This window comes from Suricata suricatta, chromosome 2 (assembly GCF_006229205.1).
Source record: "Suricata suricatta isolate VVHF042 chromosome 2, meerkat_22Aug2017_6uvM2_HiC, whole genome shotgun sequence".
Taxonomy (NCBI): Eukaryota; Metazoa; Chordata; class Mammalia; order Carnivora; family Herpestidae; genus Suricata; species Suricata suricatta.
The window spans coordinates 54130883-54157920 of NC_043701.1; the positions used below are offsets into that span (position 1 = coordinate 54130883).

General features: G+C 43.1%; 1 protein-coding gene and 1 long non-coding RNA gene across 9 annotated transcripts in view; one reads left to right on the forward strand and one right to left on the reverse strand.

Annotated features, from left to right (window-relative positions):
- Positions 1–27038, reverse strand: part of VOPP1 (VOPP1 WW domain binding protein) — a 112955-nt gene that overhangs the window by 67367 nt on the left and 18550 nt on the right. For all 6 annotated transcript variants that reach the window (XR_003904079.1, XR_003904074.1, XM_029926419.1 and 3 more), the window contains exon 2: positions 18275–18333. Coding sequence is in view for 4 of the 6 variants with exons in the window: in XM_029926419.1 (XP_029782279.1) it covers positions 18275–18333 (59 nt within the window). In the remaining 2 variants the exon portion in view is untranslated. The remainder of the gene's footprint in view (positions 1–18274; positions 18334–27038) is intronic.
- Positions 1872–17562, forward strand: LOC115281117. 3 transcript variants are annotated; one of them, XR_003904080.1, is made up of 3 exons: positions 1872–2049; positions 16722–17251; positions 17462–17562. It is a non-coding gene; the product is annotated as an uncharacterized LOC115281117 (long non-coding RNA). The 3 variants fall into 3 exon arrangements; XR_003904081.1 differs by having other exon boundaries at positions 1872–2044; XR_003904084.1 differs by having other exon boundaries at positions 1872–1996.

Consider the following 27038-nt stretch of genomic DNA (forward strand, 5'->3'; position numbering starts at 1 on the left):
CCAAACTCCTGAACTAGGAGATCATGACCTAAGCCAAATCAAAAGTCAGAAGCTTCATGACTGACCCACCCAGGTTCCCCTACACAATGGAATATTGCCCAGACATAAGAATAAAGGATGAGATCTTGCTGACAATTTGGAAGGACCTAGAGGATATTATGCCAAGTGAAATAAGTCAGAGGAAGATAAATGCCATGTGATTTCACTCACAGGTAGAATCTAAAAAACAAAACAAATAAAAAAAACAAAAAACAGAATCAGACCCATACATCCAGAGAACAAACTGATGGTTGCCAGAGGGGAGAGGGATATTCTATGGGAAAAATGGATGAAGGGGAGGAGGAGGAGGAGGATTCCAGTTACACAATGAGTAAGCCACAGGGATGAAAGGCACAGTACAGGGCTACAGTCAATAGTACTTCAATAGTATTATATGATGACAGATGGCAGCTACACTTGTGGTGAGCACTGCGTAAAATCTCGAGTTGTCACATCACTATTCTGTATACCTAAAACTACTGGGATACTGTGTGTCAAGTAGTCTCCAATAAAAAATTTATTTATGAGGGGCTCTTCAGTGGCTCAGTTGGTTAAGCATCCAACTCCAGCTCAGGTCATGATCTCACAGTTCATGGGTTCAAGCCCTACATTTGGCTCTGTGTTGACAGCTCGAAGCTTGAAGCCTGCCTCATATCTGTGTCTCCCTATTTCTCTGCCCGTCCCTGCTCACGCTCTCTTTCTCTCTCTCAAAAATAAATAAATGTTCAAAAAAATAAAAATAAATATTTATGAACATTGTGTTAAATTTTAGAAAATTAGAAATGGAATTTGGACCTTCAGTAGTAAAAACAAAACAGAATGGACACTACCTGAATGTATCGTGGTTACAGGGAAATGTATAGGTTATGGTACCTCTCCAGGGAATACTCTTTCTCATAAAAAATAATGAGGTTGTTTAGTATACTGATTGAGAGGCCTATGTACAATTTGTAAACTCAAGAATCAATTTACCCAATCAATATATACAGAAACATGATACTTCAGGGCTGTCTTTGTTCATTTGGGTTGCTATAACAAAATACCACTAATTAGGAGGCTAATCAACAACATGAATTTAATTCTCACAGTTCTGGAGACTGGGAAGTCCAAGATTATTGACCACGATCATGTTCTCATGATGGCCCTCTCTATGGTTCATAGCTGGTACCTCCTTGCTGTGTCCTCCCTCAATGGGGGAAGGAACAAGGGACCTCTTCAGAGCCTCTTTTCTAAAAGCTCAGCCCTCATGACCTAACCACCACCCAAAAACCCTACTTTATAATACTATCACCTTGGGGGGTTAGGATTCAACATATGAATTCTGGGGGACACAAACATTTAGACCACAGCAGGAGCCTACAGATCTGAAGGGTAAATAATCAGGGAAATCCTTCTCCCTGTTGTGAGGACAAGAAAATGACAAGCTCCACCAAGAATCTTCCTTGCTAAGCCCAACAATAAGATCCAAGGAAAAAGGAAAATTCCTCTCTAGAATATCTGTCCCCAGACTAGACCAGACACCTCCCCCTCCCAGGGCTGCTAAGCAGAGGCTGTGCTCAGGTGCCTCCTTATGGCAGAACAGAGAGGGGCAGGGGAAGGGGCAGACAGAGGAATGCCTGGTGAAGGAGGCACCCCTGCTCCCTCTTCCCATTCTTCTTGCCACTCTGCACATCCCTCAGGTTCCCCACGCTGCTGGGAGGCAAGCAGGGCACATAGAGTCCAGCTGACTTTCCCTCAGGCTCAGGGTGTGACAACACAATAGGGAGGCTGGTGCTCACCAGTGCCTAATAATGATCACAGGTGGCCTTGTGTCTCAGCGCCCCTGGGACTGATCTTGGCACCTCCAAGTCTAGCAGGCACGTAAGGTGGCCCCGCCTGGCCTGGTTCTGGCTCTTCACACCCTGTTTCTAGGATATTGACCTGACATCTGCAAATAACACTTCATCCACTCACACCGGTAATTACTGACAGCGGAAGTGAACCTAGAGAGGCAGAATAAACCAGGGTAACGTGAGTACTTTAAAAGGAGTTTCAAGAATTGAATGTGAGACTTGGGAACAGGCCTGAAAATGGTCTGGGCACAAGGGAAGGGCAGTACTGGAAGGAATGGCCTCTACCCAGTGCAGCCCAGTGCAGCCCAGTGCTCGGTGCATGTTGAGCTGGGTAAGCCATGGGCCGTGAATTCCAGGACAGCAGGTCCTGACTTCCTCCTGTTTATGTCTCATGGCGCCCCACCCCCACTCATCTCTCCCTCCCTCGGTGGTGGTCTGGAAATAGCAGGTACTCAATACATGCTAGAGGAATCAATGCACACCCTGATGATGTACTCATTAATTCTCTTTCATGTGTCCTGTTTTTTGTATTTGACCAAAACACTTTCCATTCGTCCATTCCCTTTCATTCTCTCCTCTGAGCTAGGCATGGTGTGGGTTCCCTTGAGTCCTAGTGGAGCAGACTTCCGAGAAGTTTCCCCACATTCTCTCCTTCAGTGATACTTGAATCTGAACCTAGAGCATCCAGCTCTTGGTTTCGGCTCAGGTCATGATCTTGAGGTTCGTGAGCCGGTGTGCACCTGCTTGGGATTCTCTCTCCCCCTCCCTCACTCACTCTCTCTGTCACACTCAGAATAAATAAATCAATAAACTTAAAATAAATTTTTTTTAAAAAGTGAGTAAAAGGAATGTGGTGGCCACAGATGTGACCAGAATGCAAAAGACGCATGAAGAAGCTGCAAGCTCAAATGAATGACTTAACCTCTCCTGGCTGCTAGTTATTTCATTTGTAAAACAGGGTAGGTATGGTCTTAAGGTTTTCTTGTATTCTAAAAAAAATACAGATAAATCAAGGACCACCTTTGGGTAAAACCTTCCCCACCTGCAAGATCTCCAGGGCGCACCTATGTTATCTTGCTTCAAAAACATTGTTGTCTAGTTATGACCCAACTCACTTCTTTTATTTATTTATTTATTTATTTATTTATTTATGCATGTATTTATTTATTTATTTATGTAATTTAGTGTTTATTTTTGAGACAGAGAAAGACAGCGTGTGAGCAAGGGGGGGGCGCAGAGAGAGAGGGAGACACAGCATCTGAAACAGACTCCAGGCTCTAAGTTGTCAACACAGTTTCCAAATTGGGGCTCGAACCTGCAAATTGTGAGATCATGACCTGTCCCAGTGTTGGGTGCTTAACTGACCAAGTCACCTGGGCACCCCTGAACTCACTTCTAACCTACCCTCTGTTTTCTGGAAGGAATTACTAGATTCATTTCCATTCACAAAGAACAGGAAATATGCACATGTAACTGATCAGCTTCCTCCAGCCTGTTTAAAATAATGTGAAAAAAGTCATTGCCTGAATAAGCATTCTCCCACATAACTGTCGCAAAGCTGCAGCTCAGCACCTCCTAGGAAGATGTCCTAGGAACCTCAGACTCTGAAACAGTAAGTGCTCACAGGCCCCTAGATCCACCCCACTGGCTGGCTGTGTGATTAACCTCTTTTTCCTACAGTTGTGTCAATACTAAGACCTGCAGAAGAAAGACGACTCATTGCTTTCAAAGAAAATATTAGGTGGTTGTTTTGTATTTGGCAGGAAGGGTGGAACTTTATTGAGCTAAAATCCATCCCACATTGGTATGCTGTTTCTGCTACAGTACATAAGCCTGCTCTATCATTCAGCTTTTATTCTCTGTGCTATAAATTATTTGGCACAGACAGCCACAGGGTGTCACAGAATACACAGGATGAGACCTTGGAGACTACCTAACAGAGGAATCTGGGACTCAGAAAGGTCAGATTTGCCCACGACCCCACTACAACCTAATGGCAGAGTAGGACTAGAGAAGGTCTTGACTTCCAGTCCCTAAGACGTTTTCCATCACTAAAGATTGACAGTGACTCACTCTTGCCTTCTCCACCCCCCTGCAAGCTACCATTTGTTCAGTTACTAAAGGTGCCCCAAACACCCTCTGTGTCAGCCTGTGTTAGCACAGAGAGATAAAAATCAGCAAGACTCCCAGTCTAGGGAGGAAGGAGACCACGAATGTTTGGCTTTGGCAACAATAAGTCTGATGATGGAACATGGTACCAAAGGACCAGAGAAAGACATGCACCCCTCAGCTGAAACATAGATAAAGGAAGAGAGGCCACGCATCCTGGAGGTGATCACACATCTAACAACCTCAGAAAGGGCACTGCACCTAGGAGGCTCTCAGTACACGTCAGCGATTGTGGTTTTTAGTCTTTGTACTGTAATTAATTCCCTCACAATTCCCCTGACATTCTGGAGGGCCCTGTGTCAGCTACACACACTCTGGCCTGGTCTGAAGAAGACATGGAAACATGGGTGGATCCTGGTGACCACTGTACAGTGGGTGGGCTCTGAGGTCCTGCCAGCCTTCCAGGCGAGGCTCATCCACCACTGTCAACTTTGGAGAAGGTCCTGAGGTCCCTGGCCCCACCCTTGGAAACTTGCCCATCTACATGCCCACGGAACATGCTGCACTTACTTCTGCCTCCCAAGCTGTCTCCCACCTCCGCTCTTAAAGATACAAGTCTGTCCATGGATGGTGGCTGTGCACAAGAGAGCCTCGGCAACAAGCCTCAGGCTGCACATCTCAGCAGGAAGAGCTTGTACAGAGAGAGACACTGCTCCTGATCTGTGAGTTCCTCTCCTCTCTCACTGCCCAGGAGGAGGTCAGTTATGACCATGTGCCACCCAGTCCAGCACCAAGGGCACGCTGTGCCAACCTCTGGATATGGGAGCCAGGCTGGGAAGGGCCCTTCCAAGAGTCACCAAGAGCATGCCCCCCAGTGAGACAAGCTCATCCAGTGCTCCTGTCCCTCTGGGGCAGCAATCCTTGTACATGAAGCCAGGAGTCTCATCTGGTCATCTATGGACACAGTCCCCCGACCCTCCCCAAGCCATAATGCAACTGTACGGTGATATACACACCATGAGCACCCACAGAAGTATCAAGCCTCATGGCAATCAAATGTGGTAGTCACCATTACTACATCTACTTTCTAATGGAAAAGGAGGCCTAGAGCCAAGTGATCGGCCGGGTTGCTCAGCCAGAGAGAGCAGGTGGGCCCAGAAGTAGCTCTGGTGGGCGGCATGCCTGTCCTTCCCCACACTCAGGAGCACGGGACACGCTACCTGAGACAGGACAGCAGCTCCCAGGCACCTGACAAGGAACCCAGCACTTCCTGCCACTCTCTGGTCATCAAATGAGCTCCAGAATGTGACATTGCATTTACACTCTGTGGTGACACATACCACCTCTGACTGCAGTACTTTCTGGACTCTAAATAGGGAGGAAGGGAGTGCTCCTTTGGATGTGTGTGCCCCGTGCCTGCCTCTGCCTGCTCCTTGGCAAGGTCCTTCCTTTATCTTCCCATCTTGTGTCTCCTGCAGCTGGCGTGGTGTTCTACGCTCTACAAAGGGGGGTTGAGTAAGCAAGCCCCTGACAGAAGAACAATTCAAGTGGAAACTGAAAGCAACGGAATTAGATTTGATGAGGCCATGTGACCACCCAGTTATTTTTAAATCATCCTGTTGCTAGGAAGAGCTACAAGGAAACCTTGAACCAAAGTAGTAAAAAAAGGGAAATTTTAACGGAAGGCTTTTAGAAGGGCAGTCTGAAGAAAAGAAAGAAAGGAGTAGGGTGAAGGGGAAGGGGAAAGAAAAAAATCATAATTTGAAATGTGTGGCTCTCTGTTTGGATTTCAAAGGGACTTTTTCTTCAAAAACAAGGAGAATGTTTTGTTTGTATATATATATTCAGACTTCCAGTTCAACGGGGGTTAAGAAAAGTGAAGGAAATTTGACTGAAGGTGAGGCAGAGAGAGAAGGACTTCTGTCTAGGAAGTTACAGTGGACACCTAATTATCTTAAACAATTAGCTGTAATGCTGGAATAAAATTCAGGAACATGCAAAGAGGCAAGGAAAGTAGGGATGCCATATAAGATTTCTGGTGAGAAAAACAGAATCAGATTTCAAGTACAAGAGTAAATTCTCTAAAACAGGTTTGCAAACTAGATTTCCCTCCCTCATGCAGTCCATGATAAATTCTAAGCACAAAATAGAGGTGTTGTCTGGAATGTATTTCCTGCAGGGGAAATATTCAGTCACAGAATAAGAGGATGCCATCTTGAGTCTACATATCTGCAAGGAATTATGTACTCTGAAGAATTTCATAGAAAGTATATTACCCAGGAGAGATGAAAGGTAGAAGACACCAGGAATGTATTTTTTAAGTGAGATCTGTAATACTCACGGGTTGTAGATTTAATGTTACAGGTGCTTCAAAAAGAGCTGCTCAGTCACACAACGATGCTGCAGCTCCCTGGGGCACAGCACCTTCCCGGCCCTACACTGCGGTATCCCAGCAACAGACATGCTGGCAGATGCTCCACAAGTGTCTGTGGACTGACAGGACCAGGCGCAGCCATCCCAGCCCCTCGAGCCAACCTCGCACACTAAACAAGAGGTAGGGTATCCAGTGGAGAGAGCACACGGCACAGCCTGGATGTTAGAATTTGACACTCAGGCTCCCTGCGAAGGAGAGCCCAAGCTGGACAGAAGTCTTCTTAACCTGCACTGCCATCTGTGCCAACACCATGGAAACCACAATGGAGTTGGCTTTGGGGAACACTGTGCCCCCATGTTTTCCACAGGCCTAAATGCTACGAGTGGGGGTTGTGATCTTTCTGTGCCTAGTATCTAGCCTGTAGCAAATTCATCCTTAAGCAGCATAAGATTGGATGCAGTAGAATACATCCAAGCCACTTCTCCTCACTCCTCTTGGATAAAAATGTGTCATTACCCCAACTTGATGGAAAGTAGGGAGAAGATCTTGCATGTGTTAAATACCTTGCTGGTGCAGTAAGTGGCAAGCTCAGTTTATAGAAGATCCAACCTCGTGTACATACACAGAGGAGATGCGAGCTGGCCTTGGGCGTGTATGTATTTGTGCATGATTTCAGGGCTGACCATACACAGGCCCCAAGCTTTACAGCCAGGTCAACACTCATGTCCACATTTCAGGAAGAAGCTAACTGGGAAGGTCAAAGGGCTAGTCAACAATAGTGGAGTGACTGTAATGTGTGGATCTGGATAAAGACAGTGATTTCACAATGCTGCGAATATGCTGGATGCGCTGAATTGTTCACTTCAAAATGGTCAATTCTGTGATGTGAATTTCCCCTCAATTTAAAAGAAAGTTATAGAGCAAATACTTGCACCCTGATCTTCTGGAGCACTTAAAGTCTTTAATTAAGGAAATGGTTCCAGAACATGGGAAATAAAAACAGGGAGAAATGGGGAGGAGCCAATATGGCAGAGAGGACGGGAGCTCAGTAACTTCATCTGCCCCATCTATCGAAATGAGAAAGACACTACTCTCATCTACAAGAGTGGAAGGAGAAAATACAGACTCCAGAAAGAAGAGAACCTCAAAGATGCCTAAGTGAGTAAGTGCGAACTGGGGAGACTGGAAAATGGGCCAGCCCGAGAGGGGCAGGGGAGGTGGGAGCCCCAGCTCAAAATGGGGAAAACACGTGGAGCCCCTGAGAGACAAAGGGAAGAGAAAGAGAAACTGAACACGCTGATAGTACTGTCTCTAGAGAACAGATAAAGAACATTTAACCCCACATAGAGAGAACAACTCTCACTCCATATATAACTGCTGGGCAGCCCAAATCCCGAACCCAGGTGGCACAAGGGAAAAAACAGCCTCCACCCAGCAGCCATGGTGGCAGCAGGGGCCCCGGGGGCACACGCCTCGGCCTCGGCTGTGGGAGCACACACCTCATTTCCACAGCACATCTCGCCTCCAGCATTGGCGGAGTGAATTCCAAATCCTGGGTGTCAACAAGGCATAAACAGCCCGCACCCCTACGCAATCCAGGCAGGGAGTTGGCAGGGGTGGTGGTGGGGGCACGCACTTCAGCTACAGGAACATGCAGGTCATTTCCAGCAGCGCCTAGTGACTCAGGCAGGGACAGTAAAAATCCCTGCCATTGCCTAGAGAAACTGCTCCCTCCCCCTGTGAGATTCCGGCTAAAAAGCCAGCTGCAAAAGCAAGTACATCTCACCTGTGGTAGCATAAGTGCATGGACTAGGATTTTGAAACGAGGCAGGCCTGGAAAATACAGCTTGGCTCAGCTGTGGCACAAGGAGATCAGAGTCATTAGAGAGGCCTGCAGCACTTAGTTCCAGCAGAGCTTGGGGCACCGCCATTCATTCTCCGCAACCACCATGGCAGGGCCTCCGAGAACAGCCTCCGAGAGCAGCACCCAAGACCTATGTACACCAAACCACACCGATCCTCAAGGGGGAGCTGCTGGGGTTTTTTTGTACATATTTTTGATTATTATTACCTTTATTACCTAAAATTGTTTTCAATTTTTACTCCCTATTTTACTTTTTTCCTTTCTCCCTCTTTTTTTTTCCTTCCTCTTGCCATCCAGATATATTCTCTCTTATCTCATCCTTATCTCTCCCCTCGACTGGTTATACACTTTTAGACTATCTGTTGTCCTTTGTTGTCTCTGTCCCCCCTTAACTTTTTTCTTTTCTTCTCTTTCCACTCCCTTTTTTTTTCTTCCTTTCCCTCTTGTAATTAGTTTGTTTGATTTGTCTGTGCGTTTGCATGCTTCTGTTCCCTCTGTGTTTGTCTGTCTGTTTTCCTTCTCAGGGCTACCCCAAGAAACAAGCCAAAGTGTGCATGACGGCGAGTCCCAAATATCGCTGAGTAGGGAAATAAAATAATCAAAGGCACAACAAGAGAAACTGAGAGACACCATTAAAATAATATTTCCTGAACAACAGGCCCGGGACAGTCAATTAAGCCTCCATTAATAGAGCAATACTAACAGGTGCACAGTGCACAACGAGCTTTTTAAAACTGACAAGAGACAGAAAACTAGCAAAAATTACAAAACAAAGGAACTCTCCCCTGAAGAATCTCCAGGAAGAAGTCACAGTCACAGAACTGCTCAAAACAGATCCTACAGATCAGAGAAGCAACTGAGACAATAACTAGGAACTTTGTAAATAGGTGTGACGAGTTAAAAAAGGTTATAAATGAGGTGGATAATAAAATGGAGGTGGCCTCCTCAAGGATAGAAGAGGCAAAGAAAAGAATAGGTGAATTTGAAGATATAGTTAAAGCAAAAGAGGAAGCTGAAAAAAAAGAGAGAAACTGATCCAAGAGCAGGAAAGAATTCAAGACCTGAGTGATACAATCATATGGAACAACATCCATATCATAGGAATTCCTGGAGAGGAAGACAGAGAGAAAGGTCCTGAAGGGATACTAGACCAAATTATAACTATGAATTTCCCAAATCTAGGAAAAGAAATAGACATTCAAACTCAAGAGGCACAAAGAACCCCCTTTAGACATAATTTGAATCAACCTTAGGCACGACATAACATAGTGAAACTGGCAAAATATAAAGATAAAAAGAGAATTCTGAAAGCAGCTAGGGAGAAAAGGGCCCTCACATACAAAGGGAAACCTGTCAGAGTGGTTACAGACCTATCTAATGAAATTTGGCAGGTCAGGAAAGAATGTCAGGAGATCTTCAAAGTGATGAACAGAAAAAACATGCAGCCAAGAATCCTCTATCCAGCAAGCCTGTCATTCAAAAAAGGAGAGATAAAGGTGTTCCCAAATAAAAAAAATTGAGAGAATTAATGACCACCAAACCAGCCCTACAAGAAATCCTAAGAGGGACTCTATGAGGGAAATGTTGCAAAGAATACAAGGTGCCAGAGACAGCACTACAAACATGAATTCTATGGAGAACACAATGACTCTAAACCCACATTTTTCAATAATAACACTGAATGTAAATGGACTGACTGCTTCAACCAAACAACACAGGGTAGCAGAATGGATAAAAAAAATATCCATCTATTTGCTATCTACAAGAGACTCGTTTTCAACATGAAGACACCTTCAGGTTGAAAGTAAAGGGATGGAGAAATATCTATAATGCGACTGGAAGCCAAAAGAAAGCCAGAGTAGCCATCCATATATCAGACAAAATGGACTTTATAGTAAAGGGAGTAACTAGAGATGAAGAAAGACATTATATAATAATTACAGGGTCTCTGCATCAGGAAAAGCTAACAATTATAAACATCTATGCACCAAATTCAGGAGTGCCCAAATACATAAAACAATCACAGACAGAAACAATCCTACTGATAAGAATGTGCTAACTGCAGGGGACAATAATACTCCACTGAAAGCGATGAACAGATCAACTGGACAGAAAAATCACTAAAGAAACAATGGACCTGAACCACACATTGGAACAGATGGAATTGATAGATATAGTTAGAACTCGGCATCCTGAACTTAGGAAATTCATTTCTTTTCAAGTGCACATGGCATATTCTCCAAGATAGATCACATACTGGAGCATAAAGCAGCTCTCCATAAGTACAAACGAATAAAGATCATACCATGCACTTTCAAATCACAATGCTGTGAAACTTGAACTTAACTACAGGGAAAAGTCTGGAAAACCTCCAAAAATGTGGAGGTTAGAAACCACCCTACTAAAGATTGAGTGGGCTAATCAGGCAATTAAGAGAAGAAATTAAAAAATATATGGAAACAAATGAAAATGAAAATACAACAATCTAAAATCTCTGGGACGCAGCAAAGGCAGTCCTAAGAGGAAAGTATATTGCAATCCAGGCCTATTTCAACAAACTAGAAAGAGTGCAAATTCAAAATCTAACAGAGCACCTACTGGAACTAGAAGGGGAGAAGCAAGAGCACCCCAAACCCAGCAGAAGAAAAGAAATAATAAAGATAAGGGCAGAAATAAACAATATAGAATCCAGAAACACAGTCGAGCAGATCAATGAAACCAAGAGTTCGTTCTTTGAAAAAAATAAACAAAATTGATAAACCTCTAGCCAGGTTCCTTAGAAAGAAAAGAGAGAGCACCCAGATAGACAAAATCATGAATGAAAAAGAATCTATTACAAACAATCCCTTAGAAATATAAGCAATCATCAGAGATTACTATGAAAAATTATATACCAACAAACTGGACAATCTAGAAGAAATCGACAAATTCCTAAATGCACATGCACTACCAAAATTCAAATGGGAAGAGATAGAAAGCATGAATAGACCAATAACCAGGGAAGAAATTGAATCCGTTATCAAAAATCTCCCAATGAATAAGAGCCCAAGGCCAGATGACTTCCCCGGGGTATTCTACCAACATTTAAAGCAGAGCTAATACCCATTCTTCTCAAACTATTAAAAAAAATAGAAATAGAAGGAAAGCTTCCAAACTCATTCTACAAAGCCAGCATCACCTTGATACCCAAACCAGAGACCCAGCAAAAAAAAGAGAACTACAGACCAATATCCTTAATGAATACAGATGCAAAAACACTCAACAAGCTACTGGCATATTGAATGCAACAGCATATAAAAAAATTATCCATCATGATCAAGTGGGATTCATTCCTGGGTTACAGGGCTGGTTCAATATTTGCAAATCCATCAATGTGATACATCACATTAACAAAAGAATAAATAAAAACCATATGATCCTGTCGACAGATGCAGAAAAAGCATTTGACAAAATACAGCACCCTTTCTTAATACAAACCCTTGAGAAAGTTGGAATAGAAGGAACTTACCTAAAAATTATAAAAGCAGTTTATGAAAAGCCCACAGCTAATATCATCCTCAACGGGGAAACCTGAGAGCTTTCCCCCTGAGATCAGGAACACACAGGGGTGTCCGCTCTCCCCACTATTGTTTAACATAGTGCTGGATGTCCTAGCATCAGCAATCAGACAACAAAAGGAAATAAAAGGCATCAGAATTGGCAAAGAGAAGTCAAACTTTCACTTTTCACAGATGACATGATACTCTACATGGAAAACCCAACTGACTCCAACAGAAGCCTTCTAGAACTGATCGATGAATTCAGTAAAGTTGCAGGGTACAAAATCAATGTACAGAAATCGGTTGTATTCCTATACACCAATAGTGAAGCAGCGGAAGGAGAAATCAAGAAACTGATCCCATTCACAATTGCACGAAAAACCATCAAATACCTAGTTACTAAACCTAACCAAGGATGTAAAAGATCTATATGATGAAAACTATAGAAAACTTATGAAAGAGATTGAAGAAGACACCAAGAAATGGAAAAACATTCCATGCTCATGGATCAAATAAACATTGTGAAAAAGTCATTACTAACCAAAGCAATCTAAACATTCAATGCAATCCCCATCAAAATTGCACAAGCGTTCTTCTCAAAGCTAGAACAAGTTATCCACAAATTCATATGGAACCACAAAAGACCCCGAATAGCCAAAGTTATATTGAAGAAGAAAACCAAAGGGAGGCATCACAATCCCAGACTTTAGCCTCTACTACAAAGCTGTCATCATCAAGACAGTATGGTATTGGCACATAAACAAGATACATGGACCAATGGAATAGAGAACCCAGAACTGGGCCCACAGATGTACGGCCAATTAATTTTGACAAAACAGGAAAGAGTATCCGATGGAAAAAAGACTGCCTCTTTAGCAGGTAGTGATGGGAGAACTGGACAGCAACATGCAGAAGAATGAAACCAGACCACTTTCTTACACCATACACAAAAATAAACTCAAAATGGCTGAAGGGCCTGAATGCGAGACAGGAAACCATCAAAACCCTCAAGAAGAAAGTAGGAAACAACCTCCTAGACCTCCACCGCAGCAATTTCCTACTTGACACATCCCCAAAGCCAAGGGAAATGAAAGCAAAACTGAACTCTTGGGACTTCATCAAGATAACAAGCTTCTGCACTTCAAAGGAAACAATCAAGAAAACTAATAGGCAACGGATGGAATGGGAAAAGATAGTTGCAAATGACATATCAGATGAAGGGCTAGTATCCAAAATATACAGGAAAGTCACCAAACTCCACACCCAAAAAACAAATAAACCCAGTGAAGAAATGGGCAGAAGACATAAACATTTCTCCAAAGAGGACATCCAGAAGGCCTTACAGGCACATGAAACAATGCTCAACATCACTCATCATCAGGGAAAAACAAATCAAAACCACACTGAGATACCACCCTCACGCCAGTCAGAGTGGCTAAAATGAACAAATCAAGGGACTATAGATGTTGGCAAGGGTGTGGAGAGATGGGCACCCTCCTACACTGTTGGTGGCAATGTAAACTGGTGCAGCCGCTCTGGAAAACAGTGTGGAGGCGCCTCAGAAAACTATCCATAGAACTCCCTTATGACCCAGCAATAGCACTGCTAGGGATTTACCCAAGGGATACAGAAGTGCTGATGCATAGGAGCACATGTACCCCAATGTTCACAGTGGCACTTTCAACAACAGCCAAATCATGGAAAGAGCCTAAATGTCCATCACCTGATGAAGGATCAAGAAGATGTGGTATATATATACAATGGATTATTACATGACAATGAGAAAGAATGAAATATGGTCATTTGTAGCAAGGTGGATGAACCTCGAGGGTGTCATGCTAAACGAAATAAGTCATGTGGAGAAGGACAGATATCATATGTTTACACTCATAGGTCTAACAGAAGAACAGGAGAAACCTAATGGAGGACCAGGGGGAGGGGAAGAAGAAAAGAGAGTTGGGGAGAGGGATGTAAAACCTGAGAGACTGAAAAGGAACCGAGGGTTGAAGGGGGAGGGGGAGGGAGAAAAGAAGTGGTGGTGATGGAGGAGGGCACTTGTGGGGAAGAGCACTGGGTGTTGTATGGAAACCAATTTGACAATAAACTATTTAAAAAAAAAAGAAACAGAGGATAATGGCAGTTTGCAGTGGCTTAAGGGAAACAGAGAGAGGCTGGTAAAGGGAACAAATTTTCAGCTAAATGTGAAAATGGTCTGAGGACCTAGTGTATACCATGGTGACTATAATTTATAACACTGTATTTTATAACTGAAATTTGCTATGAGGGTAGGATTTAAGTGTTCTAAAAAATATGTGAGATGATACATGTATTAACTTGGTGGAAATCCTTTTAAAATGCATACATGTTTTAACTCATTATGTTGTCTATTTTGTATTACAATTTTATTTGTCAATTATATCTCAATAAAACTGGGAGTAGGGGGAAAAATAAAAAAAAAAAAACGGGAGAATCAACAGGTAGGAAATAAACTGTGCAAAGATGAACATTAACATCCAGTGTCACGCACTGTGGCAAGAAGTGGGGTTATATACATGTACATGTTACGGCCCATCCTGGGAGCATTACAGGGCACACAAGACTGTGTGAAAGTATCGATGATTTTATATCAGAACCAAAATGAGGAAGGAGGACGGGATTCTGAAGGAAGGCTTTCCAGCCAGTGAAGAGCCTGTCAGTGCAGAAGTCAGTGCTGGCCCTACAGTGGGGACTGGAAGGAAATGCATTCACTCAACATTCAGGGGTGTCTGCAGTGGGCCAGGCGCTATCTTAGGCACTGGGAGTTCAGATACTCAAAAGTCCTGGTGCTTGCCTTCATGGACTCTTAATAAAGATAAAACCAGGAAAGTATTTTGGAAAGCTACTGTTGAAAGGTGGTTAAGAATCTGGACTTTGTTCCTGATGTTTTTAAGCAGGGAAGTGACAAGAAAACCTCAGTAATTTAGAAAGAAGTGAGAACTTAATGAGACAAGAGAATCAAAGAAGATTCATTAGAAATCTATCTACATAGTCAATGGAATCCCTGTCAGAATTCCAGGGGCATTTTCCCCAGAAATAGAAAAAACAATCCTAACATTTGCATGGAACAAGAGACTGGGAACAGCCAAAGCCGTCCTGAGAATGAACAAAGCTAGATGGATCACACCTCCTGACTGCAAACTGTACCATGAAGATGGAGTCTGAAACAGCTTGGTACGAGCCCAAGAGTAGACCCGCTGACCAACAGAACAGAACAGAGAGCCCAGACGTAAGCCCTCCCGTATATCATCAACGCACATTTGACAAGGAAGCCAACACTCAATGAGGAAAGAATAGTCTCTTCAACGAATGGTGCTGGGAAACTGGAAAGATGCATGCAAGACAATACACCTGGGCTTCTTTTATCTCACACCACCCACAAAAATTAACCTAGAATGGGTCAAACACTTACAACACCTGATACGCTAAAAATAGAAGAAAATATAGGGAAGAAGTTCCTTGATATTGGTCATGACAATAATTTTCTGGATGTGACACGAAAAGCACAAACAACAAAAGCAAACATCAATAGACAGGCTCTATACTGCATCAAACTAAAAACCTACTACACAGTAAAAGAAACAATCAACAAAATAAAATTATCCTATGGGATGGGAGAAAATATGCGTAAACCACTTATCAGATGAGGGGTTAATATGCAAAATATAGAAGGAACTCGTACAACTCAATAGGAGAAAACAACAATACTAATAATCCAATTTAAAATGGGCAGGAGTGCCAGGCTGGCTCAGTTGGTTACGCATCCTAGTTCGATTCAGGTCATGACCTCATGGTTCCTGTCATGAGCCCTGCATGGGCTCTGTCCTGATAGTTTGGAGCCTGGGGCCTGCTTTGGATTCTGTGTCCTCCTCTCTCTCTCTGCTCCTCCCCTGTTCATGCTCTGTCCTCTTGTGCTCAAAAATAAACAGTAAACATTTTTTAAAAATTTATTCTATGTTTTTTATTCATTTTTGAGAGACAGAGAGAGAGAGCATGAGCAGGGGACAGTCACAGAGAGAGGGAGGTACAGAATCAGAAGCAGGCTCCAGGCTCTGAACTAGCTGTCAGCACAGAGCCCAACACGGGGCTCAAACCCACGAATATTGAGATCATCACCTGAGCCGAAGCCGGATGCTCAACTGACTGAGCCACCCAGGTGCCCCTAAACATTTTTTAAATAAATAAAAATAGGCAGAAGTGAATAGTTCCCCAAGGAAGACAGACAAATGGCCAGTAAGTACATGAAAAGGTGCTCAATATCACTCAACATCAAGGAAATGCAAATCAAAACCATATACAAGTATCACCTCACACCTGTGGAAATGGCTATCATCAACAAGATAAGAGATAACCAGTGTCAGTGAGGATAGAGAACCCTGTGCATTGCTGGGATTGGAAATTGGTATAGTATTATGGAAAACAGTGTGCAGAATCCTCAGAAAATTAAATAGTAACCATACTATACCATATACTTGAAAGTTGCTAACAGAGTCCATTTAAGTGCTCTCACCACAGAAAAGAAATAGCAATTATGGGATATAATAGAGGTGATTACTAAAGCTACAGTGGGAATCATTTGCAAAATGTAAGTATATCAAATCAGCATGTTGTAAGCCTTTGATTTATACAACGTTTTATGTCAGTTTTATCTCAATAACGCTGGATGAAAGAGAAAGTATATGCAGTGGTTCAGAAGACCTTTAATGCATGTATGGATCCACATGAAGGCAGGGGGAACAGAAAGATGACAGGGAAGACTAGTGTGTATGGCTGGAGTTTTCAAGTGGCTGTGAGATTAAGTGACATTAATTTATGTAAAGGGCAGAGGACAATGTCTAGGCTATAGTAAATTCTCAATATTACTATTATTTTTTTATATGGAGCTTCAGTAGTCTAATAATTGAGTGGCTTTATTTTCTACTTTTTAGAACCCTCCCCTCCCCCAAGGGTAAAGACAAGTGAGAGGAATCCAAACCAGCAGACCAACTACACTAAAGACAAGGCTTGTCTCTGTATTCTCTGTCAGTACAAAGACACTTTCCAAATGTGGAGTGAATAAATAAATGAATAAAGGAACAAATAAACCAGTAAATACAAGAACTGCGAGGACCTCCAACTCCCAACCTCTAGAAAACCACGAAGTGGTTCATCAGCTGATCTACAGACACCTGGAGAAAGATTAGTTTTCAGGGAAGAACACAGAGGAAGACATGCCCCATTTTTTGCATCTAGGCTTCCCAAGGAATGTGTATCGTTCTAAGAACGTAAATATTTTACCTCCATGCTCTCCCATAACCATTTTTCTTCAAGCTGACAGCTCTGTAATTAAAGTTCTTATGCTGCTGCTTTATTTTTCCAAGCGGCCTTTGTCTTTTCACAACTGCAGAGGCTTTCTGCCAGGACCCCTGCAGTGTTGGGCACTGAGGACTCCTGCCTGTCAACATGTCCCCATTCACAGGTAGGCAACCTTCCTCCTCCTGTATTTGTCTCTTTAAGATCAGAAACTCCCCCAAGAATGGCAGGTAATAAAAATGTACATATGGGCCAATTAAGAAATCACACTCTTTGCTATTATTATTTCCTGTACAATCTCCCTATATGCTAAAATGCATAGTGTTTCTGCTATAACATGATTATATATGTTACTGAGAATTTTCTTGTTTTACAGAATTCAGTACCAAAAAGAACAGCTTGGGAGAAAAAATTGTTTGGGGCACTCCTCTCAAAACCTATGGGACTGCAAAATGCAATAAAAGTAATAACCGATAACCTTGAGAGTGTATCTGAGCACGTAGGCAGGTAGCTGAGCACGGTCCGTGGTACCTCAGCAGACATTAAAAAAAAAAAAAAAAAACTCATAAAAACAACAGGGGTAAAAGGCAACACTGCTATAACTAGAGTAACATCGGCGGGCGCCTAGGGCCCAGGAAGAAGCATGTCATGCTCAGAGCCAAGAGCCATGAAAGGCTGACTGTGCCTGTCCAGGGTCGGGGGGCCCGGGCCAGGTGATCTTTATAATCATTGTCAACACACACACACACACACACACACACACGCACGCACGCACGCACGCACACACGCAGTCCCAGCCGCTGAGCCGAGGACTTTTCCCTATCCAGCTCAAGTTCAAATTCTACTCCCACTGCTCCCTTTACCCCGGAAAATTTGTCTAAACCAACACGACCCTGGCCCTGCTCACACACCTTGCCCCTCTCATCCAATCGTGTATGAGCCCCCAGCCATCACAGAGCAAAGCACCTGGTATTTCGTGCTGTCTTCAAAGGAAGCAGTTGGAGCAGGCTGAGTGTCCTTAGGGAAGTCACCTGCACAATCGTGAGCAGAGGCAGGTGATACCAGGGGTGAAGCCCTCCCCAGACTGAGAGTCCCCCATCCTACAGCCAGTCATTACCCGTTAAGAGAAATAATTGCCAGAAAAAGATGTGGCCACAAGATAAACCAACAGAAAAATGCAAATACTTACATATAATATGTTGGATAGAGTCCCTCAAAATACCAGCAATGTTTTTTGGCCTCTGTGCACTGAAAATAGAAGGAAGAAAACCTTTGTCAGTGGAAAGCCATCTGCAGATTGTTAAGTAGATCTGACAAAAAGACACAAGTAAAGATGAGGTGATACACCTTGAATTGTGGAAAACAGAGATTTGGGAGAGACAATGAATCAGAGGAAGATCCATCCTCCATGATGACTTTTTATTTCTGTTAACTTTTTAAAAATGAAGAAAACAAAGAACACCTATTTGTCTGTCACTTTTCTAGATTTTTACTTCTCTACATGGAAATAATTGTGACCAATTCATTTAAAAAGGTAAACTAAAGACAATCTATTTTTTAAAAATTCACATAGTACAGGGGCACCTAGGTGGCTCAGTCAGTTAAGTGCCTGACTCTTGGTTTTGGTTCAGGTCATGATCTCGTGGTTTTGTGGTTTCAAGCCCCACATCAGGCTATGTGCTGGCAGCACAGAACCTACTTGGGATTCTCTCTTTCTCTCTTCACCCCTCTCCTACTTTCACAGTCTGTCTCTCTCAAAATAAATAAATAAACAACAAAATTCAAAAATTCACATAGTACGAATATCTAAAACATGCTAAAAATAAGTATCACAATTATTTCCATTTTCCTCCAACTTTCATTTTAGAAAGGTAGTTTCCACAGTTTTGACATTGCTAGATCTTTGTATTTCAGAATATTCCAAAAGGCGTATTCAAATCATTGATCCTCCCCTGGGGATGGGCACCTGCCAGACCTCGTAAACCAGGATTCACTTGCCAGCATCAGTCCTGCCCGCTGCCCTCATTCCCAGGGATGAGAAACAGGCAGGAGGATGAAGGCACCAAGAGCCTCCCCAGTGCCTTCCTAGGAAGCGTGATGCTTGATGTTACGGGGGGCGGAGCAGGTGCACTGCTGTCCTGCTGGACGGACTGTCTCACACACCTAACAAGGGAGAGCGAGCCGGCGGCACCAAGTGCTGAGTGAGAGCGCCAAGCAGAAACACTCGCGTGTACCTAAACAAGATTCTCTACAATTCTTCAGCTTGTGCTAACATTTTCTTTTAATTCAGAACTTCCTACATTCATGATCCAGTTCATTAGACCCTATGTATAAACAATGTCTTCCAAATACTACAGTGTGCAAACCTGCCAGCAGGAAAACAGGGAAAGGCATCGTGAAAACAAAGCTTTCTTTGGGCAAGGCAGGGGCCTTCTCACCCAACCTCCTCCCCACCGTGAGACCACCCCTGCCCCTGCCCCCCATCCACCCTCTCTGCCTTTCCCAGCACTTTCCCAGCAGGTGCATGGCAATGCCTTCCTCACAGCTAGCTATAGGGTAGTTTCAGAAACAGACTCCGACTCTAGAGTGGAGAGGTGAAAGCAAATATTATGTGTTACACTGGCTAAATCAGATGGGTTATGAACAGTGTGAAACATGGGGCGGGGTGGGAGGGTTAAATGTGCTTTGGGACACTCAAGCACACTCAGGCAGCCCGAAGTGACCCCGTTTTATTAATGGAAAATGAGTTTAATTTAGACTCCGTTAGTTCCTGTCCAGTTCAAGAAGTGAAAGTCAGCTGAAGAAATTAATTTATCTTGGCAAGGAAGGCAATTTCAGGTCTCTGCCCTAAATTACCATTTATTTCACTAGAGTCCTCTATTATAAGCTGAGCAACCAGGTCGTTCTTCCAGGTGGCATGTTAAATATTCCTTCTTTATTCTCCATCACTTTCAGAGACAGGCCTAGGACTACAGAGGGGCAGAAAGACATCCAGACCAAGACATCAGGATCCTGCTCCCAGCTCTGCCATTACCAGGCTGACAGACTCTGGGAAAGGTAGCTCTCTCTGCCCTTGACACTCAGCTGCCCGTGTGGTGGGGGTACGTGACACACACAGTTGTGTGTATGTGATCTGTGGGGCTATGTGTGAGCCTCAGAACCGCAGCAGGGCACAGAGAAGTACCACAATGTTACACATAGCCCAACTCCCAGGCACTACCACGCATGAGGACTGGGAAGGAAATTTAGCAGTATCTGGAAAACTATGAATGTATTTCCCTTTAACCATCGACTATCTCTCCACAAATATGAAACACACTATGCACAAGGTAATTTAGCATGGCTTTATTTCTACCAGCAAAATCTGAGAAATGACACAGATACTCACAGCAGGCTGGGTAAATAAATGATGATAAATCCACACAACGTGGCCACCACAAATGAGGTCTCTCAGAAACACCATGAAATAATTTCTAAGATGCAGTGTTACTGAAGAGACAATATGCAAAAGTGTGCATCCAGTATGCTCCTTTTTATGGAAGAAAAACTGTACATTGGGTCAATTTCTTACTAAAAGAATTACAGGAAAGGTATAGTAAAAACTAATGAGAACACTTACCCTATGGGGGTTGGCTTAGGAGTTGGGAATGAGAGCTATGACACCATTTCTGTGCACTTTGTTATTTCTTTCTAATGTTTTATTTTTGAGAGAGAGAGAGAGAGAGAGAGAGAGAGAGAGAGAGAGACAGAGACACAGTGACAGCATAAGCAGGGGAAGGTCAGAAAGAGGGAGATACAGAATCCGAAGCAGGTTCCAGGTTCTGAGCTGTCAGCACAGAGCCCAACACAGGGCTCAAACCCACGAACCGTGAGATCATGACCTGAGCTAAAGCTGGACACTTCAACAAATGAACCACCCAGGTGCCCCCATACTTTTTAGATACAGTTTGACTTTTGAATCATGTAAAAACTTTTCCTAATGAAGAAAATAAAGTTAAAAAGGATTTTTTAAAAATCTACTCTTCTCAGACCACAAGGATTCACGAAGGACTATCATGGCATTGCAGTCACACATCACTTCTTTGCCGGAAGCAAGGAGACACAGCAGATAGCTGGGAAGTCAGAAGAGTTTCACAAGAAACGTGTGAGGAGAACACACTCCTCTTCACAGCCCGCCTGATGCCCTCAGATGTTGGGACACTATTTTCATCCCATTCTCCCTCTAACCTCAAAATTTTATTTTTGGCATATTTGCTGAGATTTTCTGCAACCTTACTGGTACCTCCTTGTTTGTTACTTTTGTTCACAGTTATTTGCTCATCACCTTTACCATTTTTCATTTAGCTACTCAAATAAAACCTAGTTTAAAAATTATCAGCCTCCATTTGTTCCTTTGTAAAGTAGTCCCTTAAGAAAATGTTATGGTCGGGGCACCTGGGTGGCTTAGTCGGTTAAGCAACTGACTCTTGATTTCAGCTCAGGCCATGATCTCATGGTTCCTGGAATTGAGCCCCATGTTGGGCTCCATGCTGACAGTATGGGGGATGCAAGGGATTCTCTCTCCCTGTCTTTCTGCCCCTCCCTTGCTTGCACACATTCTCTTTCTCTCTCTCTCTCTCCTTCTATCAAAATAAATAAAAATAAGCTTTACAAAAAAGAAAATTTTATGGCCATGTTTCCTGAAGCAGAAGAGAAAAACACTTTTAAAACTGAGCTACCTGCCACTAAAACATAGTTTCATTTACCACTACTTGAAATTTGTTTAAGCTTTTGAAATTTGCAAATATCCAGGTAACTTCTTCATTATTTTTGCTAGCTGGACTTGTACAACAGCTTTCTTTCACAAGAAATGTAATATAATAATACACACAGATAATACTTCACTAAAGTTAGAATGGGGTATTATTCCATTTTACAACTGGATAACTGGAAGAATACAGAATTACGTATTTCATTAGTCATCTGAAAACACTGAATGAGGACTAAGAAGTCCTGGAAATTTTCACTGTCAACTCTTTCCTTCACTAAATGATTGTTAACTGAATCCCGGTGTAAAAGTCCGCTTGCACACCAATCCAAGAGCTCCACGCTAGGACTGAAGATTAGGTTCCGTAGGGCAGGAGGCAGAAAGGAAGAGCCCTGAGAGAAACCACCCAGGGTTGAGAGCCAGTTTCGCCAAGTGCAAGTCTGCCAACAAAGCCATAATTTGCCCACCAATTCCAATCCCCAAATAGCATAAGCACCAGGATTCAGGGCAGACCCAGACAGCTCTGGACATGTGGCCAAAATGGGAGTTTGTGAGGATGGGTAAGGGGAGTTTCCAGAGCATTCCTGAACAGTGGTGGGCTCTCAGAAGTGACCTCGTGATCAAATAGATCTGTGGTATGGGAGGGGAGGCAGCAGGGAGGCACTGTGCTCGGGGCCACTGGAAAACCCCCCCAAATCAAGGAGTAAGGATGGATTCGTCCCACTGAAGACATGAATCAGAACACAGCTGGGTTCAGAAGCGGACTGCCACTTACGAGCCATGGTGCCAGTCCATCTGGACCTCAGCCATCTTATTTCTAAAACAGGATAGACTCTCTTCCCTGCTGAATTTAGAAGATGGTTTTATGAAGTAACTGAGATTGAATGCATCAAAATGTCTGGTCAGATCAGCATACAGTTCACTGAATCTCACACCCAGCCAGCAATTCTCCCTCTAAATGTGTGCCCTGAAGCAAGCTTTGCCACTTCTCTGCAACAAATGCCTCACTTTACTATGATCAGCTATCATCTAGGTCGAAGCAATGCTTTCAAACCTCTTGAGAACAAATATTCTAAGTATATAATATCTTACATTTGTACAGTATTCAGTTTTCCAAAATCTCTCTAAAATAAAGAAGCCCCTCTTTTAAAAAAATTAAGGTATATAATCTAGAAAAAGAAAAAAACACTGTCCACCCAAAAAGTAGGCCTACTCACTCTACAGATAAGCAATCATGGTTTCTTAGGGATTGACCATCTACTGATACAGAAAAATATATTTGTTAGGAGAGGTCAGGTCAGCTGCTCTCTGTTACCGACTGGGCATCAACAGCCAGGCTGTTCTACCAGGTTCTGGGCAAACAGTAGGCCCTCAATGCACTTCTAACGTAATACTCCTTCCATGTGTACAATGTAAGTAATAATAAGCATAGCCACTTATTTCTCAAAGAGATCATAAAGAACAGCAATATACAATGGACAAACTATTCACAAAGCAGAATATGCAGGATTGTGAGAAAACATCTACACCGTAAGGAGCAAGAGGAGGGTACTCTGAGATTTACACTGGAAAGGCTTGTAAGACTTCTGCAGTCAGGGAAGAACCCCAGGGCTCTATTATTCAAGGACCAGGATGTCTATAAATGTAGTTGAGCCCTCCTAAATAGAGTCATCCATATTTAGCCAGGATCTAAATAAGCCCAAAGAACAAATCCTTTGCTAATCCCCAGTAGTAATCCTTGCGCTGACATAAATTATTCTGAATCTATCTGTGCTGAAAGGAGGAGGTCCCAGATGCCACCGTTTAATAAAATGGAACAACCTGTTCCTACTCCAAGTTAACAGAGTGTTGCACCACAACAGCACACAGTTGACTCTCACAGACTGAAGTCGCCTACGTGAGTGAAGACTCGAGTGCTTACTGGGATTTTACATAAATTCCACCAAAGCTTTCTCCTTTTGCTCTAAAGGGGATGGGTTAAGATGGTTAAACAAATAGCAAACTGGCAAAGTAGTGCTTCACTAACAGAACTGATCCCACTGACACCTGGAAAGCATTTTACCAGTCTGTCCTGGACCAGGAAGTCCACAACTGGCTTCAACATGGTGGGAAGGCCCTGGGAAGAGCAGTTCCAGGACTCTGTCAAAGGGGAAAGATGTCCTGCTGCGCCTCAGTGCTGCTTTCACATTTGTCAAAAGGTGATCTTGACAGGCACGCCACAGGATCTCGGCTGCATTCTGTTCCAGCCCAGGTAGAGGGGCATTTACACTCAGCACAGGCCCTGAACAAAGGGAGCCTCTTGGATGCTGGCAGGGCTGATGCTCAGGACCAGGGACAGAGGCAGAGGCAGCAAGAGGCCTTGTGGGTATCAGAGCAAGAATTTATGGAGCAAGTTAACAGGTAATTATATCAAGGTCTCTGGATTTCAAACAATAAATAGGAGTAAACGTGCCTCAAATTCTTGTGCTGGAATTTGAATCAACTTCCTAAGTGCAATTTACTTAATCCTTGCGCCTATGAACATTCTCTTTTTTAGGAACGTCTTGTCTCCTAGGAACCTTGAGTTTTTCAGAAATAAGACTACGAGGCTTCTCACAAGCATCATATATTAAAGGAAGGAAAGCAAGAAAACTCTCTAAATAACAGAAATAAAAGATCCTCTGGTACCTTACAGAAGAAACCAATCAGCCAGCAAATAACCATTACAGATGTAACCCTGTCTACTAGTATCTTGAAGATTCTGGGACATGTAGACTACGAGACACAAATTAGGCCTAGCTGCATATCCTGGGGAAAATTCCTTGGATTCTCATAACTTACCCTGAAGAAAGTTTCCTTGTTAGCTTTATCCCTCTTACTATTTAACAATCAATCATGTATTCTTTATAGAAATTACAGTATTGCAAACATAAAAGTCACCCATTTTCAATGCATAGTTTGGTGAGTTTTTAGAAATTTACACACTTTGTGCATTCAATACCACAATCCAGTTTTAGAACGTTTCCATCACCCACAATGTTCTCTCTCATCCATCTGCATCCCACCCCAGTCCCAGGTAACACTGATCAGCCTTTTGGCTTTGTCTTGCCTTTGCTACAAGGTTCAGTTAGTTACATGAAGTGAAAACACTTAGTCTTTGATGTCTGGATTTGCACATATGTGTTGTTGATATCAGCAGTTCACTCACTGGTAGTGCTGAATACTACTCCATTGAGTAGACATCCCACACTTGGTTTATCTATTTATCTGGGTTGTTTTCTTGTTCGGGCTATTATGAACAAGGCTGCTAGGAAGGTTTGCATGCAGAACTTCGTGCAGACATAGGTCTTCATTTCTTGGGTAGATACGTAGGAGTGGAATTGCTAGGCCATATGGTGCCTCCAGGTTTAACTTCTGAGGGAATCTCCAACCTATCTTCCAAAGAAGCTGCACTCTCCTACATTCCCTCCTGCAGTGCGAGGGCTCCAGTTTCTCCACATCCTCACCAACACGGACTATTTTCTTTTTGATCTCAGCCCTCTGACACTGTACTGGTATCCTGCTGTGGTCTTAACTGGAATTTCCCTCATGAGCATCTTTGCCCACTAGCTCAATTCTAAGGTAAAAAGAGTAGCTGCCATTTATGGGATGCCTATCATCCTCCAGGTACTCTTCATGTAAAATCTCAGCTAACAGCTTAACAACCCTGAGAGTCAGCCGGTATGGGTACTTAGAAGCAAGTAAATGAAGGTCTCAGAGAGGTGAATTAACTTGGCCAAAGTAACACAGGAAACAAGCAGAAAGCTGCAGTCTGAAGTTTGTGGGTTGCTAAAATCTGTGCGTTCTCTCTGACAGTGGACAGATGTCGCACTTTCCTGTGTCACAATAACTCATAATCCCATTCTTTGCTATGTCTGTCACGTCTCCCAGAGGGAGCCAGACGAGATTTATTTTAGGCATCATTTCATTCCCTAGAAGAAACTAAAATGATGACTGAAACCACAAGAAAAACCTCACTTTCATCCTCCCAATATAAACCTTATTAGAAATTATACCTTAGAGCTCCCCTCAACTCTCAGCACTATGATTTACTGCATCTCCAAGAGCAAAACAGACAAAGGTGCTTAGCAGCTTTGCCAAGACTTGGTCAACCGGCCACAGACAATCTCAAACCAAAGGAACCCAAAGCCTACCAACAGGCAAACCACCTCTTTCACACTCAGAAAAGTGTTCTTAGCTGCTAAAAACACTGAGAGGTGCAACTTTATAGCACAAAACAGCACAAAGTGAATGCACAGGTGCGAGCCAAAGAAAGTTTATGTGACACATTTTCCAAATGCCACCAAATATCATCCATTCAAAAACTGATGACAGAGATTTCATCAGAATGCTCTGAAAGCAGGGATAACAGATGGAAATAGTAGAGCTACTGTTACTTGCTAGCAACAAATGAATAATCAACCTTAGTTATGGGCCAAATGCTCGACGAAAAAAAAAAAGCATCGAACAGAGATGAAACCCTTAGATACTCACCCAAAGGGCCTAACCAGGAAAGTCACCCCCTCAATGTGACTGCTGAGGACAAGAACAATATTATGAAAAAGTTCATGGATCAGTTCAGCAGCCACCTGATCTATCACCAGTGTACCTGCTTATATGATACATATCACAGCAAGTGACTACATCACACAATCCCGCCCACACGCACAACACACATACACTATTATTTTATATTGGAACTAAATCTTTGCCAACAGATCTAAAACCTAACCACAAGATGGATAAGAAAACCCCAACTTCTTATCTATTGTTGACAGAAATGCCTGCAAAGATTCGTAAGTGCTGCAGCTTGGAAAGGAAAATGCCAATAACTAAATAGGGACTTCTGAACTTGGGCTGTGTTCTAGCCTCCCTATTTGACTTACATTTTAGAAGGAGAGTGTGTTGGATTCTCTAATGACATATAAATTGCTGTAACTCTGGATTCCAACTGTAAGGAGGAAGCTCTTAAAAAGAGCTGAGATTTGGCTAAACACTACGAGAGGCTGAACAACGCTGGGACCACCCACATTAGAAAGGCGGTACAATGTATGAGTCCTCTCATGCCGAGCACCCCCAGCCCACCCTTGTCCCCGAGTCCCATCCTGCTGTTCTCTGGGTTTTCACAATTTACCAGGGCAGGCCCACAACAACCCCCATCACCCACCCTGACCTCACCTAAATGCTA